This window comes from Symphalangus syndactylus, chromosome 14, assembly GCF_028878055.3.
Source record: "Symphalangus syndactylus isolate Jambi chromosome 14, NHGRI_mSymSyn1-v2.1_pri, whole genome shotgun sequence".
Lineage (NCBI taxonomy): Eukaryota > Metazoa > Chordata > Mammalia > Primates > Hylobatidae > Symphalangus > Symphalangus syndactylus.
The window spans coordinates 8162566-8179157 of NC_072436.2; the positions used below are offsets into that span (position 1 = coordinate 8162566).

At 52.7% G+C, this 16592-nt stretch overlaps 1 protein-coding gene across 3 annotated transcripts in view; it reads right to left on the bottom strand.

The window, feature by feature from the left end:
- Positions 1-16592, bottom strand: part of TBCD (tubulin folding cofactor D) — a 195197-nt gene that overhangs the window by 161113 nt on the left and 17492 nt on the right. For all 3 annotated transcript variants that reach the window (XM_055240525.2, XM_063617094.1, XM_063617093.1), the window contains 2 exons: positions 12896-12951; positions 5909-6041 (listed from right to left, as the gene is read on the bottom strand). In XM_055240525.2, coding sequence (XP_055096500.1) covers positions 5909-6041; positions 12896-12951 — 189 coding nt within the window. The remainder of the gene's footprint in view (positions 1-5908; positions 6042-12895; positions 12952-16592) is intronic.

Genomic DNA, 16592 nt, shown 5'->3' on the forward strand with positions numbered 1-16592 from the left:
GCGTTCTTTGGCTTTCTTGGTTTTTAATGCTGTTGTGTGTGACTATTTTATCCTCTAACATGAGTTGTGCTTTTATCAATGATAAAAATAAAAAGAAACCGCACTGCGAAGGGGAGACTCGAGCCTGACAGCCGATAAGGGGAAGAGCATCCTATTACCACTTCCATAGTCAACAGCCCCAGCTCACAGTCTGAGTCCCCCAGCCCCGCTGCTGCCTCCCAGCCGTTGTGAGAACACACAGGGAGAAACCCACTCCACACAGTCGACAGTCTGCCAGTCAGAGCGCTAGAAACCAAAAGAGCACAACTGTCAATCAGCAAGCAGAGTCACACGTGAAATGACAGCCATTTTCCTTTTTGTAAATTTTTGTTTAGATGGAGTCTTGCTCTGTTGCCCAGGCTGGAGTGCAGAGGCGCGATCTCGGCTCACTGCAACCTCCACCTCCCAGGTCAAGCAATTCTCCTGCCTCAGCCTCCCAAGTAGCTGGGATTACAGGTGCCCGCCACCATGCCCAATTAATTTTTTGTATTTTTAGTAGAGACAGGGTTTCACCACGTTGGCCAGGCTGGGATCAAACTCCTGGCCTCAAGTGATCCACCTGCCTCGGCCTCCCAAAGTGCTGGGATTACCGGCGTGAGCCACTGCGCCCAGCCCATTTTCCATTTTTAACGCGTTTTCCTCCTTCCTTGAATTCCCTCAATTTGCATTAATCTTAATGCTTAAATTGGGACTAAACCAAAGGGTGTTTTTAAAGCTGGAGTACAGGGGCCTTCCAGGGAAATTACATTGCCAAACACTTGCTTCCCTCCCACAGGAGTTAAAAACCCTCACTGCAAGGGAACTACGCTTCGAGGGAAATGAAGATCAAATCCTGGTTTCGATGGTACTTGTTGAGAGTTCACCTGTTTCGCCCACAGTAATGAACAGGTGGATGACAATGAAGCCAAGTGCATCAAAGGAAACAGATGAAACCCTAAGCAGAATCCACCTGCAAGTTTCATCATGTACGGTAGGCGCCCGGCCTCTGCCTGCAGCTCTGCCAAGCCCAAGGTGAAACCTCCCGCCTGCTCAGCGCCCAGCACGACTTCCTCCCGCTGAGGCAACCTGGATCAGACCAAACGGACCCTTCCAAGAGACAGAAGGAAACAACACGTGTGGCTCTGGAAAGACTTGAGATGCTCCAGCAGCCGCCCAGGGCTTCAGACGCTCTGGAAGGGACGTGCTGGTGGCCCCAGGAGCTGCCAGAAGCCCGGCCCCGCCAGGAGTTGCTTCACGGCAGTTTCATTCATTCCCTTCCCAGGGATTTCAGCCGGCTGCGTCAGACAATTGCTCACTCTTGCTGAGGGCAAATCTCTGAATAGTTCTGAGGTGCTGTTGCCAAACTGCCTGGGTGCTCTGCCCTAAACGGCAGGACAGCACACCTCACTCTTTGCCAGCACATGCCGGGGGGTGGCACAAGGCTCAGCTCTCCTAAGCCTTTGAGAAGACCTTTTTACACCTCGGGAGGAAGGGGAAAAACGAACGTCTCTCCACCTCAACGTGGAACTTGGACATGTCAAAATAAAAAGCACTTCCCCACTCCTGGCTGGTTTGACTTCACTACAGGAATTCCCACCTGTCTCAGCAGCTAGCAGGGGAATGGGGCAGCGAGCCCGCCTGCCTGCTCACCCTCTGGGTATTCCAAACGCAGGCTGTGCACCACGTGCCTCCCACTTGGGATGGAAGAACAGAAAACCTGGGAACAATGTAGACAAAACCAACAAGATCACCAAAAAAAAAAAAAAAAAAAAAAGTAAAGAACCGAACCCGCAAAGAAACTGCAGAACTAGACACACGTGGCCACAAGACCTTCCCAAGCCAAGAAGGACTCGGAGCCCTGCATCCAGGGGACACCGTGGAGCCCTCCAAGGCAGCCTGAACGCAGTGGCCCACAGCCCCTCACCAGGAGGCTGCCTCTCCCACAGCCAGCCTGGCCAGGAGCTGGCATGCCTCACCTGCCTACAAGTCCCTGGGCAGCCACAGCTGGCTCCAGCCCCAAGGCTGGGGTATCCTGCTGACCCAACAGCATGAGGTGGGGAGGGGAGAGGAGGGGAGGCTCCCAGGCCAGGCTGATGAGAGCTGCAGGAGACCCCTAGAAGCCCGTTAAGAGACTGGACAGAGATCAAATGTACCTCCCCTCCCAAAGCAGCACCCACGCTCGGGGCAGGGCTAACAGCCTCCCCTGCAGAGGCACCACACTCACCACACTCGGGACAGGGCTAACAGCCTCCCCTGCAGAGCCATTGGAGACAACCAGCTCTGGTCACATCCTGTTAAACCTCCCACGTGCTCTCCTGACCTGAGACGTTTTTCCCCCACAGCACTGAGTTTTATTAGGGATTTCATTAAGGTTAAATTTCTAGGGATGAGGGAATCCTAGAGGGCAGAGAAGCCCACGAAGCCGCCTCAGATCCTGTGAGCCTCAGGTTCTATGGTGGGATTGCCACCTGGTTCCAGGTGCAGATGATGATAAAGACACTGCTTTGGCCCCATGGGCTGGTAGGCTGGGTAATTCTTCCCCACCCAGAACACGATCATGAAGGCTGTGAAGCTGAAGAGCTGCTTACACGATATTCCAAGAAACAGGTGTGGGGGACGTATCCACATGGATCCTGACACACATGTAGGTGCCAGCATTGTCATTTCACCAGTCCAACCTCAGGGCCAGGTGGTCCCAGTCACAGCACGGACCCCCTCCCGCTGCGATGGGTTGGATCCAGTGGTCCCAGTCACAGCACGGACCCCCTCCCGCTGCGATGGGCTGGATCCAGTGGTCTTAGTCACAGCATGGACCCCCTCCCGCTGCGATGGGTCGGATCCAGTGGTCTTAGTCACAGCATGGACCCCCTCCCGCTGCGATGGGTTGGATCCAGTGGCCTTAGTCACAGCATGGACCCCCTCCCGCTGCAATGGGTCGGGGAACTGCGGCAGCTGCCACACCCCATGCCACCAGCCGGGTAAGGCTCATGGTCTTCCACACGCATGTCATACTTCTTGGCAGTAGCAGCCCATTCTTCTTGGGTCTTAGGGCCCTAAGAGCATGTCCTTGGTCATGTGGGAGGCTGTCTGTACAACCAGCATCACAAACATTAAGGTGAAGCTACCAGAATCCCAGGACCCCCACCCTGGCCACTGCCATCTTCCCCTTCTTCACATTTCCTCAGTGAGACTCAAGGCAAAAAATGAAGAATCCAATTGCACCTAAATCCACCACCTTTACCAGAACTGCCTAAAACATAAAACACACATTCCCTGAGGATCCATGGACCAATGGCACAGTGGGCACATCTGAGACGTGCATCCTCCCTGCCCTACCCCTCCACCCTCGTACCCTTCAAGGCCAGCCTCAGCCTGCCCTGACCTCCACGATGGCAATGAATCCTCTTTAGGCATTGAGGACGCTGCCCCAGCACGGCCGGAAAGAGGGGCACCTGGGGACACAGACGGCACATCTGTACCTGCAATGCCCAAAAATGCCTGGCACAAGCAGGTCCTCTATTTCATCAGTACGACAGGTAAGCCACCAGAAAAATCTTTTTAGAAAGACTTCAGAAAGATGGAAATATTCCAAATTTTAAAATTTTATTAAAAACTAGCGTTATGTACCCAAGGGTACTGAAAGTATTAAGTTGGGGTTTTTTTTGTTTTTTTTCTGGCAGAGTCTCGCTCTGTCACCTAGGCTGGGGTGCAGTGGCAAGATCTCAGCTCACTCAACCTCTGCCTCCCAGGTTCAAGCAATTCTCCTGCCTCAGCCTCCCGAGTAGCTGGGATTACAGGCCCGTGCCACTATGCCTGGCTATTTTTTGCATTTTTAGTAGAGATAGGGTTTCACCATGTTGGCCAGGCTGGTCTCGAACTCCTGACCTCAAGTGATCTGCCTGCCTCGGCCTCCCAAAGTGCTGGGATTATAGACGTGAGCCACACCGCACCTGGCCTGAAAGCATTAAGTTTAAACAAAATCTTGCACATGAAAGTTCTTCACAGCGTCATTTGTAACAGTGGAAAATACCCATACGCTGGCATATGGAAAATACCCACACACTGGCTTATGATTCAGCCATAAAGGGAACGAGGTACTGACAACACCATAGCGCGGATGAACCTTGGACACGTCGGGCTCAGTGAAGGCCAGACGCAAAAGGCTGTGTCGTGTACGACTCTGGTGAGGTAAGATGTCCGCAACCAGCAAGTCCACAGGGACAGAACATGGATCCACCGCTGCAGGGGCTGGGGAAGGTGAGGGACGGACTGCTTGGTGCAATCAAGGTTTCTTTCAGGATGATGACAGTGTCCTGAAGTTAGATAATGGTGATGACCGCGCAGCTTTGCAAATACACTAAAAACTACAGAACTGTTTACCCTAGAAGGATGAGTTACTTGTGGCATGTGAATTATATCTTGATTTTTGAAAACTGCTGAATCTGTCACATTTATGGGAGGTTGAGGGGAGGCCTGAAGAAAACAGACATCACCTGGGCAGAGCACAGGCTCCAGGAAACACGTCTGCAGTTTTCTCTCACACGTCTGAAACCTTTTCCTCATTTGAAGGGCTGCCCTGCTGAAGACCGCGGCAGCATGACCGGGAAGCAGCAGACATTGAGGACACTTCCCAATTCCCCCTCAAGAAACATACACCCCGACCCCAGGCTATCACTCCCACAGGCCCCCTCCACCCAGCTGACAGCCTCCCACTCCCTGGCAGAACCTGCCACGGCCAGAACAACACCGCGGACAGGAGGACGACGCCGCGGACAGGAGGACGACGCCGCGGACAGGAGGACGACGCCGCGGACAGGAGGACGACGCCGCGGACAGGAGGACGACGCCGCGGACAGCAGGACGACGCCGCGGACAGCAGGGCGACGCCGCGGACAGGAGGACGCCGCTGCGGACAGGAGGATGCCGCGGCGAAGTGGCACTCGTCATCTCCCCTAAAACGCACTCCAAAGTGTCCTTCCAGGCACGGCAGCTCAAGCCTGTAATCCCAGCACTTTGGGATGATCACAAAGGCAGGAGGATCTGAAGGTACGAGGATCACTTGAGGCCAGGAGTTCAAGACCACCCTGGCCTACATAGCAAGACCCTGTCTCTATAAAAAATATAGTTTAAACAAGAACAAAGTGCCCTGCTCCTCAGAGGGACCACAGGCTCCACAGCGTGAGACAAGGATGAGAAGTGCTCTCAAAGCCTCACCCGCCATAATTAAAGAAAGAGAGAGGAAGGCGCTGAACCCACCACACCGAAGGCCACAGCGGGCTGCCGGCTCCCCCTCCAGAAGGCTGACCAGGGAGCTGCAGCCTCCAGGAGGCTGACCCAAAAAGAGGCTTTGCCCTCTTCTGAGACTTGATCTTTCCTCCTCGTTAGCACAACAAAAGGTAACACAAGAGACAACCACAGGGAAAGGGCTGGCAAAGGGCTGCAGCCAGGGCACCAACCAGGCACCTGCAGGCAGAGGCCAGGGTCGGTGTCCAAACAAAGCAGTCAGGAACATCCAACCCGAGCCCAGTGCAAAGGAACAGAATCAAGTTCCAACTCACCCACCTTGTTTTATTAGAGCTCGTTCAATCTCTGCACTTTACACAGGAACTAAGCTACCCCGGGGAGCCCCGGCTGCGTGGCCCCACTGCCCTCTGCTGGCAACAGGTGGGGCTCCAGGCCCATCCACCAGCACCAGCGCAGAAACCAGCCCAGCCCAAGGCAGGACCCAAAGCAGAGGGAAAAGGAAACTGCCCAAGACCCTGGCCCGGTTACATCAATCCCACGGGGTTCCAATTATGTCAAGATGGAATCCCAGGTAACATCATTCTGTGGTCCCCATGTAAGGTGCCGTTTCCCTGCCATCTCCACAGCCCCTGCAGGCAGCACTTACCAGGGCCTGCAGCGTCCCGTCCACGGTGAGGACCCCCTGCATGGTCTGGAGGGAGGAACGGGCCAGGTTGCACAGGCTCCAGTCCAGGAACTCAGCCATCTTGCTTTGCTTGACATCAGGACGTGTGATAAACCTGCCAAAAGGATACAGCTCAACCAAGGCCTCAGCACTGAGACCTGGTCCATGCCTCACCAGCCCACCCCACACACCCCCTTCCCCACGCCCTCCCACCTCACCCGCCCTGACACCAAGATGCCAGCTCTGTACTGAGTCCTGTCCTCCTCCAGCTAGTTCCTCCTCTCTCCAACCCCAGAAACCAAGTCGCTGCCCTGACCAAGGCCCTCAGCAGCCGGTTCCCCACCACAGCCTCTCAGGTCGTACCCAGGCCTACTGCCCATCCCCTCCCACCTGCCCCCTTCACGCCCCCCCGTTTTACCTGTCCCCATCACCGCCAGGGAGCCCCTGCACACGTCTAAGCCCCTCCCTCCTCCCTGGACCCAACTCTGCATCCCTTAACCTCAGGACACCGTGCCCACGTGCAAGGTCTGGCCCCGGCAGCTGGCCCCAGCCCCTCGGACCTCCCTCCCCTGCACCTCCTATGTGTCGTGTGCACAGGCCTGTTTCCACAGCCAGCCGCTCGTGTAGCCCCATGAAAGTCTTCCCTGCTGGACTGGGCCTCATGTTCCAGGTAGTGCTCACACTCCCCACCCCTCTTGCAGCCCAGCCTCAGCGCAGGACACCCTGAGCACACAGAGCTCCCAAATCAAAAGCCCAAGTTCTCCTTTTTTTTTGAGATGGAGTCTCGTGCTGTCACCCAGGCTGGAATGCAGTGGTGTGATCCTAACTCACTGCAACCTCCGCCTCCCGGGTTCAAGCAATTCTCCTGCCTCAGCCTCACAAGTAGCTGGGACTACAGGTGCCCACCACCATGCCCGGCTAACTAGCCCGAGTCCTCCTTATTTCTCCACCAGCAGTTCACAGGCCAGGCCCCCAGCTTGCCTCCATGATCGAGAGTGGCACTGCCACTCAGAGAACAGACAAGGCCCTTCCCCCCAACAGCTGACACTCTGGAGAGAAATGGCAAACAGCTGGGGACTTCCAAAGTGCAAAGAAATGTCACAAAGGAAATAGGGGGAGGGCATGGCCTCGTTAGAGAAAGGACGTGAAGCCACGGAGCTCAACGAGGGGGGCTGCAAAACCTAGTAGGAAAGTGCTGCTGCCCAGGGAAGCAGGAGAACCAGGGCCCAGGGCAGAAGGGAGCCAAGGGAACTCGAGAACTGCAAAGGCAACGTGGTTGGAAGCAGCCAAGTGGGAGAGCTGCTGGGGGCAGGAGTGGCCAAGCCTGCCCGCCGTCTCTTCAGGCCATGCCGGTAGGTCTGACTGGCATCCTGGCCACACCTTTATGGGGAGGGGGGAAGGAGACGGCAGTGATGCCAGGAGGGAGGCACAAGGTGCTCCCTCAACAGCCACGGGGCCACTTCCCGGAAGGGACACTTGGGCGGGCCAGGAGGCAGAGGAGTCCACGTGGGGGACTGCCACGTGTGACGCCCACGAGACAGCTATGTGGAGACCCCAGGCAGGATGAGACGTGGAAGCTGGAGCTGCCAGGCTACGACGCCCACCCTCCCTCCAGCCCCCATGTCATTTCCACTGCAACTTCAACTCTGGCTATCCTACCTTCCCCGCCCTCGTTCCAGCACATCCATCCAGTCGGCCTGCACGAGAGCCGGCTCCATGCTTCTGTGGGGACAAGCCCTCTCAGGGCACTTAACACGCAGGAGACAGCCACACACGTGCCGTCCTACTCTGTCATGGCCGTCACAAAACAGAAGCGCTGCCCAGCTGACGGGACGGCTGGCACCTGCCAACTGCTCATAACAGTAAGGACCTCCCCCTCCACCACTGTCCCTGTGGAACACGCTTAGGGAGGGGCTCAGCATGAACAATGGGGGAAAAGGTCCCTATTTCCAGAAAGTAAAGAATCATTTGGCTGGGCACAGTGGCTCACGCCTGTAATCCCAGCAATTTGGGAGGCGGAGGTGGGTGAATAGCTTGAGCTCAGGAGTTCAAGACCAGCCTGGGAAACATGGTGAGACCCCATCTTGGCCAGGCGCGGTGGCTCAAGCCTGTAATCCCAGCACTTTGGGAGGCCAAGACGGGTGGATCACAATGTCAGAAGTTCGAGAACAGCCTGTCTCGCACCCCATCTCTACTAAAAATATTAAAAAATTAGCTGGGCGTGGTGGCGCATGCCTGTAATCCCAGCTACTCAGGAGGCTGAGGCATGAGAATCACTTGAACCCAGGAGACGGAGGTTACAGTGAGCCAAGATCACACCATTGCACTCCAGCCTGGCAAGACAGCAAGATCCCGACAAAAATAAATAAATAAATAAATAAATAAATAAATAAATAAATAAACCCCATCTCTAGAAAACAATACAAAAATTAGAGAAGCGTGGCCGGGCACAGTGGCTCATGCCTGTAATCTCAACACATTGGGAGGTCAAGATGGGTGGATCACCTGAGGTCAGGAGTTTGAGACCAGCCTGGCCACTATGGTGAAACCCCGTCTCTACTAAAAATACAAAAATTAGCCAGGGGTGGTGGCGCACATCTGTAATCCCAGCTACTCAGGAGGCTGAGGAAAGATAATCGCTTGAACCAGGCAGGCGGAGGATGCAGTGGAGCCGAGATCATGCCATTGCACTCCAGCCTGGGCAACAAGAGCAAAGCTCTGCCTCAAAAAGAAAAAGAACAAGAAAAAGAACAAGAAGAAGAAAGTGGCTAGGTGTCGTGGCATGCGCCTGCAGTCCCAACTACTGGGGAGGCTAAGGTGGGAGGACTGCTTGAGCCTAGGAGGTGGAGGTTGCAGTAAGCTGAGATCACGCCACTGCACTCCAGCCTGGGCAACAGAGTGAGACCCTGTCTCGAAAAGAAAAGAAAAAAGAAAGAAACTCATGCGTCCTCCCCAGGAGAGTTAACTTTAGTGCATCTGCAAAAGGGGGTCAGGGCAGTTAACTTCATCGCAGAAGGAAGCAGCACCAAGGTGGTGACAAACCCTATTCCCTTTAAAACGCACACACACTGAGTTCCTACAGAGTATTAGAAATGAATGGAAAAGCGGGATACAAAATGGCACTAAAGCAACTGGTTACCTACTGGGAAGGGCAGGGTTCCACTGTAGACCAAAAGAAACTCCAAATGAATCAATAACTCTGTCTTAAGCAATAAAAGGTAGAGAAAAATATAAATGACTACTTGTTAAATCTCTTAATAAGACTTCAGGCTTAAAAGTAAAAATAACTAAATAAAAGAGAAAAAAATGGTTTGAAATTAAAATTAAAACTTTGGTCCAAAAAAAAAGGAAAAGGCCAACAACCACCTGGGGCAATCCCCATCGTCCTTCACGGGAGGAAACTCAGAGTCAGGTCACGAAGCGGAGTATGTAACACCTAAGGTGAGGGCAATCAGTGTGATGCCAATTAAATATCTGCAATGAGTGACACCATGTTTAGTCCAATTTGGGGGTGGGGTGTTCCTGGGGCTGCCTCAGCCACCAAGGCACTGCTCAGAGAGCAGCTGAGAGCCACCAGGTGTGCAGACCCCAACACTGGTTTCATGTCCTGGAACCCAGAAGTCCATCTCTAAGGGCCTACCCTCACGAAACAATCCTGACACGAGAAACCCAGGCATCCGTGACTGCTCACAAGAGACAGGAAGCGACAGAGCTGAGTGCAGTATCGAAACACAGCAGAATATGACGGAGTCATTCATCAGCAGTTAAGTGAAATTAGGTGAAGAAGCACGATGCTGACTTGTTAAGATGCTGTGCACATTACATTTCATAACAGTACAAAAAAGATAAACACGGTATACGTACTGTGGATAAGAATTACCTACATATTTTTTTTCCAACTTCTATGTTTCAAGATTTCCAACTTTTTTTTGAGACAGGGTCTTGCTCTGTTGTCCAGGCTGGAACGCAGTGGCGCGATCACAGCTCACTGAAACATCAGCCTTCTGGGCTCAAGTGATCCTCCCACCCAGCCTTCGGAATAGCTGGGACCACAGGCGCATGCCACCATGCCACGCCAAGATTTCCAACTTTTCTACATACAGCATACCTGTTTTTTGTTTGTTTTTTTTTTTTTTTGAGATGGAGTCTTGCTCTGTTGCCCAGGCGGGAGTGCAATGGTGTGATCTCTGCTCACTGCAACCTCTACCTTCTGGGCTCAAGCAATTCTCCTGCCTCAGCCTCGCAAGTATCTGGAATTAGAGGCACGCACCACCACAGCCAGCTAATTTTTTTGTAATTTCAGTGGAGACAGGGTTTCACCATGTTGGCCAGGCTGGTCTTGAACTCCTGACCTCAGATGATCCACCCACCTCAGCCTCCCAAAGTGCTGAGATTACAAGCATGAGCCACCGCGCCTGGTGAAAGGCATATTTTCTATTAAAGGGTTTCTAAAGCAGCACTCAATCTGCACGTTCTAGCAACAATATAACACCAAGCACCACCTACAACTCTGTGGATGTTGGCAAGCTCAGTTAATCAAGGGAGACGGATGCAGCTGTAGAGCCGCCAGTGATACAGGGAGAAGCATTCAATCCTGAGTGCAAAGTGGGCTTGAGCAGGCTGCTCCTCCCTGGAGAGCAGAAAACGAACCTGCACTGCAGACAAATGCTGGCACAGGACCCCTCGCAGCCCTGGCCTTACTTGAACAATCCTCACCAAAAAGGGGTCTGAGAAGTACAGGAAACTCAGAACCTGCGGTGAGTCTGGGAGGTGTGGAGGGAACCGGCCAAGCACCTGTAAGAGCTCTTCCACTGACGGCATCCGCCACTCTCAAACACTCTTGAGAATCAGCGTGCGAGACCAAGGGGGAAAAAGGCTCCATGGCACCGCCCCTCCCCTGGATCCCAGGCTCAGGTGTTGTGCACTGACACTGGCTCGGCCGAGAAGCACCTGCTCATCCCGGCACTAGGTGGCGCTGCGATATCTCGCCAGGAGTCCGCCCGGGATCCCCAGCCAGCGCTCTCACTTTTGCCGGAGGACCCCACGGAGGGAGAAGCACTCAGACGGTGCCTCCCCCTGGCCCACAGGCACCGTACTCCACAGAGCCAAGCTCGGCAAAAATCTACCCAACCCTCAGTACTGCCGCTAAGAAAAGTAAGAATAAAAGCAGATACTATTTTCCATTGAACGAAGTTAGCAAACATTCTTAAGGTTTGACCCAACTGGTAAATACTGGTAAATATGGGGAAAGAACTTTCAACTGGTTCAGCCTCTCCAGTAATTGCATTCAGACCCTGAAAATGTTCATTCCACTTGTAGAAACTCATCCCTAGAAATCATTCAGAATGGTACACAATTTTACGTGGACCGTTTGCAACACTGAGTTTTAATACCAAATTGGGAGGGCAGCAGTCTAAATGTCCCACCACAAACGACAGGTAGAAAAGACACACTCGGGCCGGGCGCAGTGGCTCACACCTGTAATCCCAGCACTTTGGGAGACCGAGGTGGGCGGATCATGAGGTCAGGAGATGGAGACCATCCTGGCTAACACAGTGAAACCCCGTCTCTACTAAAAATACAAAAAAAAAAAAATTAGCCAGGCGTGGTGGCGGGCACCTGTAGTCCCAGCTACTTGGGAGGCTGAGGCAGGAGAATGGTGTGAACCTGGGAGGCGGAGCTTGCAGTGAGCCGAGATTGCGCCACTGCACTCCAGCCTGGGCGACAAAGCGAGACTCCATCTCAATAAAATAAAAAAAAAGAAAGAAAGAAAAAGAAAAAATACACTCGCACCAGGTCATCTCGTTTTGGAAGAAGACAATGGCGCACCAGGCCCATCTCCTGGTCTGCGGTGCAAAGAAGTTGAGTGCAGCAACGGAGCCATGGACAGAGTTGGTGCCGCCCCGCGGGGAGACCATGGACAGAGTTGGCGCCACCTGGTAGGGAGACAGGGACCATCACACCCCCATGGGATGAAAGCACTCAAGGGTTTTATTTTGTACTTCATACTCTATTATCTAAATACACACAGATTACTTTTATAATTAGACAATCATCTTTTTATGTCCTTGACAAGACAGGAAGCAGCCTCTGCCCTCTCGGGAGGGGCCTCACCTGCTCCAGGGGACTCAGGCATTCCTTCCTCAGCTCCAGGCTGTCACAAACCCTTCATCCAATGCCTCCAACTGCCCCACCAAGGAAGCTTCTCTCCTCCCACTTCTCTGGGAAAGAAGCTGTGCAAGTTGCAACTACACACCCAAGTGAAGGTGACACTGCATGAGGCACTGACCATATTCCCAACCACAACCACCGAAAGGTTTTAGGACCAGCTTTCGACTTTCACCATTGCAGAGGGGGAAAATGCCAACTGTTCTGACTTAGTAAACTACATACGTACTTAAAATCACGTGTCATGTAAAATACTGATTAGAAATATTGCTTTCTTCCTTCTTTCATCTCATGAAACAGGTTCGCTCAGTCTATACACACATCCTTGGTATCTTTCCAACACCGCAGACCTGCTGCGCTCAGCAGAGAAAACCGCCTTCCCCTGTCTGGGGCACACGGGGGGTGCAGTTACAACAGGACGTTGGGGGATTCTCATCCGCAGTCACAGGGGCCCACTGCCACCCATCATCTCGTAACTGCCACCCCATCCCTGTGGGGGGGCTGCGCCCCAGGGATGACGGCCACGCCTCTTCCAGACCTGCACTCCTGTCGATGGGCCTGTCAGGTGAGCCCCACCAGCACCCCAAACCACCACTGAGGGTGGTCACTTCAGGGTCAGAGGTCTTCTGTGCCCAAACACTGCTACACGCTCCCTCAGAGAAAGCCACAGAGTCTGAGGAGTCCAAAGACTTCCCTGGGTCCTTCGTCTGAGGACTGAAGACACACATGAAACATGTACCCAAACAAACCCCTCTCAGAACCCGCCAGCCACGCATCAAGAAACGTGCCATGGAAACTTACCTGGACACAAGGACGGCAGCTGCATCTCGGGCCTTGTCACTGACAATCAAGTAGGACTGCAAGAAAGGGTGAAGCACAGACACGGTCACTCCTGGACATGCCAGCCTTGGGGACCCCACGCGGTCGCGAAGCAGGCACAGTCACTCCTGCACATGCCAGCCTCGGGGACACCACACAGTCACCACTCCCACCCTCACCAGCTCCCCGAGGGCCCAGGTTCATAAACCAGCACAGGCCTAAGTCCAAAGCTGCAAAAAAAACCTCTCTTCAATGTGAGCCAAGGGCTATAGCTGCCACACTCCCCCAGGTAAGTGCCTGAGCCACACGGGGGCATTTGGTCACACCCCCTTGAAACACACATTTCCAAGAACAGAGCAGGAGAATGTCAACAAAGGAGTTACCCAATTGTAACAAAGAATCAAGAGTATTCATTGAGCACCTAATATGCCTTCCAGCACAAGGGAACCATCAGTATTGGAGTATTCAGACTAGATAAGAGGCCCTGTTCAAACTGAAGAGCACCTAGATTTACTACAAATGCCTCGTTTTTTTAATTTTTAGTGTTTAATTTTTGGAGTACATAGTAGGTATATATATTTATATATTTTTGGGTTTTTTTTTTTTTTTTTTTTTTTGAGATGGAGTCTTGCGCTCTCGCCCAAGCTGGAGTGCAGTGGTGCAATCTCGGCTCACTGCAAGCTCTGCCTCCCAGGTTCACGCCATTCTCCTGCCTCAGCCTCCCCAGTAGCTGGTCTTGGGGGTTTTTTGTTGTTGTTTTGAGACCAGGTCTCGCTCTGTCACCCAGGCTGGAGTACGGTGGTGCGAGCAAAGCTTACTGTAGGCTGGGCGCTGTGGCTCACACCTGTAATCCCAGCACTTTGAGAGGCTGGGGCAGGCGGATCACCTGAGGTCAGGAGTTTGAGACCAGCCTGGTCAATATGGTAAAACCCCGTCTCTACTAATGATACAAAAATTGGCCAGGCATGATGGCGCACACCTGTAATCCCAGCTACTCAGGAGGCTGAGGTGGGAGGATTGCTTGAGTCTCAAAGGCAGGGGCTGCAGTGAGTTGAGATTAGACCACTGCACTCCAGCATGGGTGACAGTGCAAGACTCCATCTCAAAAAAAAAAAAAAACTCACTGCAGCACCAACCTCCCCAGCTCAAGTGACCCTCCCACCTCAGCCTCCAGAATAGCTGGGACCAAAGGGTGTACTACCACACCTGGCTAATTTTCTTTTGCTTTTTGGTAGAGACTGAGTCACATTATATTGCCTAGGCTGCTCTCAAACTCCTGGGCTCAAGCTATCCTCTCGCCCTGGCCTCCCAAAGTGCTGGAATTACAGGCATGAAACCTCCATGCCCAGCTAGATTTATTTTTGGGAGGGCTGCCTTAAAATGTTTCCAATGCTTGGCCGGGCGCGGTGGCTCACGCCTGTAATCCCAGCACTTTGGGAGGCCGAAGCGGGAGGATCACGAGGTCAGAAGATTGAGACCATCCTGGCTAACACGGTGAAACCCCGTCTCTACTAAAAATACAAAAAACTAGCCGGGCGAGTAGGCTGGCGCCTGTAGTCCCAGCTACTCAGGAGGCTGAGGCAGGAGAATGGCGTGAACCCTGGGGGCGGAGCCTGCAGTGAGCCGAGATCGCGCCACTGCACTCCAGCCTGGGTGATTTCCAATGCTTGTCTCGGCTAGTTTTTTTTTTCTTTCCCCAAAACGATACGTTTAGAAGATCTTTTTTTCTGGGGCGGGCTTTTTTTTTTTTTTTTTTTTTTTTTGTGAGACGGAGTCTTGCTCTGCTGCCCAGGCTGGAGTGCAGTTGGTGCAATCTTGGCTCACTGCAACCTCTCCCTCCCGGGTTCAAGCAATTCTCTGCCTCAGCCTCCCGAGTAGCTGTTCATTTGTAGGAGAACAGTTGAATAAGTATGTAAGGATCACAGGCGCTAGCCACCATGCCCGGCTAATTTTTGTATTTTTAGTAGAGACGGGGTTTCACCATCTTGTCCAGGCTGGTCTCGAACTCCTGACCTTGTGACCCACCTGCCTCGGCCTCCCAAAGTGCTGGGATTTCAGGCGTGAGCCACCACGCCCGGCCTCCAGGGCAGGATTTCTAACGGCAATCACAGAGTGCCAAGTCTTGACGAACCATGTTTCCTTGACCTGGCAGTCCCTCTCCACAGACAAGTAAACAAGGGTGGGTAAACCACACTACTTTTTTTTTTTTTTTGAGGTGGAGTTTCACTCTTGTTGCTCAGGGTGGAGTGCAATGGCAGGATATCAGCTGACCACAACCTCTGCCTCCCAGGTTCAAGCGATTCTCCTGCCTCAGCCTCCTGAGTAGCTGGGATTACAGGCGCACGCCACCACGCCCACCTAATGTTGTATTTTTAGTAGAGACGAGGTTTCTCCATGTTGGTCAGGCTGGTCTCGAACTCCCAACCTCAGGTGATCTGCTCACCTTGGCCTCCCAGAGTGCTGGGATTACAGGCGTGAGCCACCGCACCCAGCCCATCACCACTCTACCTCTAACATAACAAAACAAGAACAAACGAAACATCCATCAAAGAGAATTTTAAATTAGATTACAATGGAGTACCTTTTCCCTTAACGATTATGAGGGGGACACTTTCTGACGTCGTAAGACACTAAGAACGTGTTGCTGAGGGTAAAAAGGACTCAGAACAGCAGGTCATGGGGCAATGCTGAGCCCTGATGAAGAGCACAGACTCCAGAGATAAACCGCCTGGATTCAAACATGGATCCACCACTTATGAGCAAAGTAAACTCAGTTATTAATCTTTATGCCTGTTGCCTTCTCAGTTAAATGAGGGTAAGAATTGTCAACAGCCTCATGAAGGAGAATTAAATGATTATTAATCACAGTTAATTAATCACTGATGATCTATCAATCATCAACATATAGGTTAAATTTTTTTTTTTTTTTTTTTTTTTTTTTTGAGATGGAGTCTCGCTCTGTCACCCAGGCTGGAGTGCAGTGGCGCGATCTCAGCTCATTACAATCTCCACCTCCCAGGTTCAAGCGATTCTTCTGCCTCAGCCTCTTGAGTAGCTGGGATTACAGGTATGCGTCACCAGGCCCAGCTAATTTTTGTATTTTTAGTAGACACAGGGTTTTACCATGTTGGCCAGGCTGGTCTCGAAGTCCTAACCTCACGTGATCTGCCCGCCCCAGCCTCCCAAAGGGCTGGGATTACAGGAGTGACCCACCACGCCCAGCCCAATGTACAGGTTAAATTATTAATCCATAAGTGATTAATCTATGAGTGTTTGAACGGTGCCAGGCACACAGCAGGCACTCAGTGAATGCTGACCAGGGCTGTCGCAGTCAGCGTGGCAGGAAGACCAAGACGACCAAGACGGCTCAGAGCCTGACGGCCTCCTAGTGCTCGCTTGTGTGGGTTGGACTTGGTGGCTTGCTGCTAACCACACTATCTGGCAGAGGAATGGGACGTCACTTCCATGATCGGGTAACATATTATCATGACTTCCATCTCATTAGCAGAGTCTCTCCCTTGCAGGCTTTGATGGAATAAGCCACTAAGTTGGAGGGGCCCAGGTGGCAAAGAACTGAGGGTGGCCTCAATCCAACAGCCTTGGGGCGAAGCCTGCCCACGTCGAGTTTTAACTGCAGCTGTGGGCAAGCTTGACACAGAGGACCCAGCTCAGCCATGCC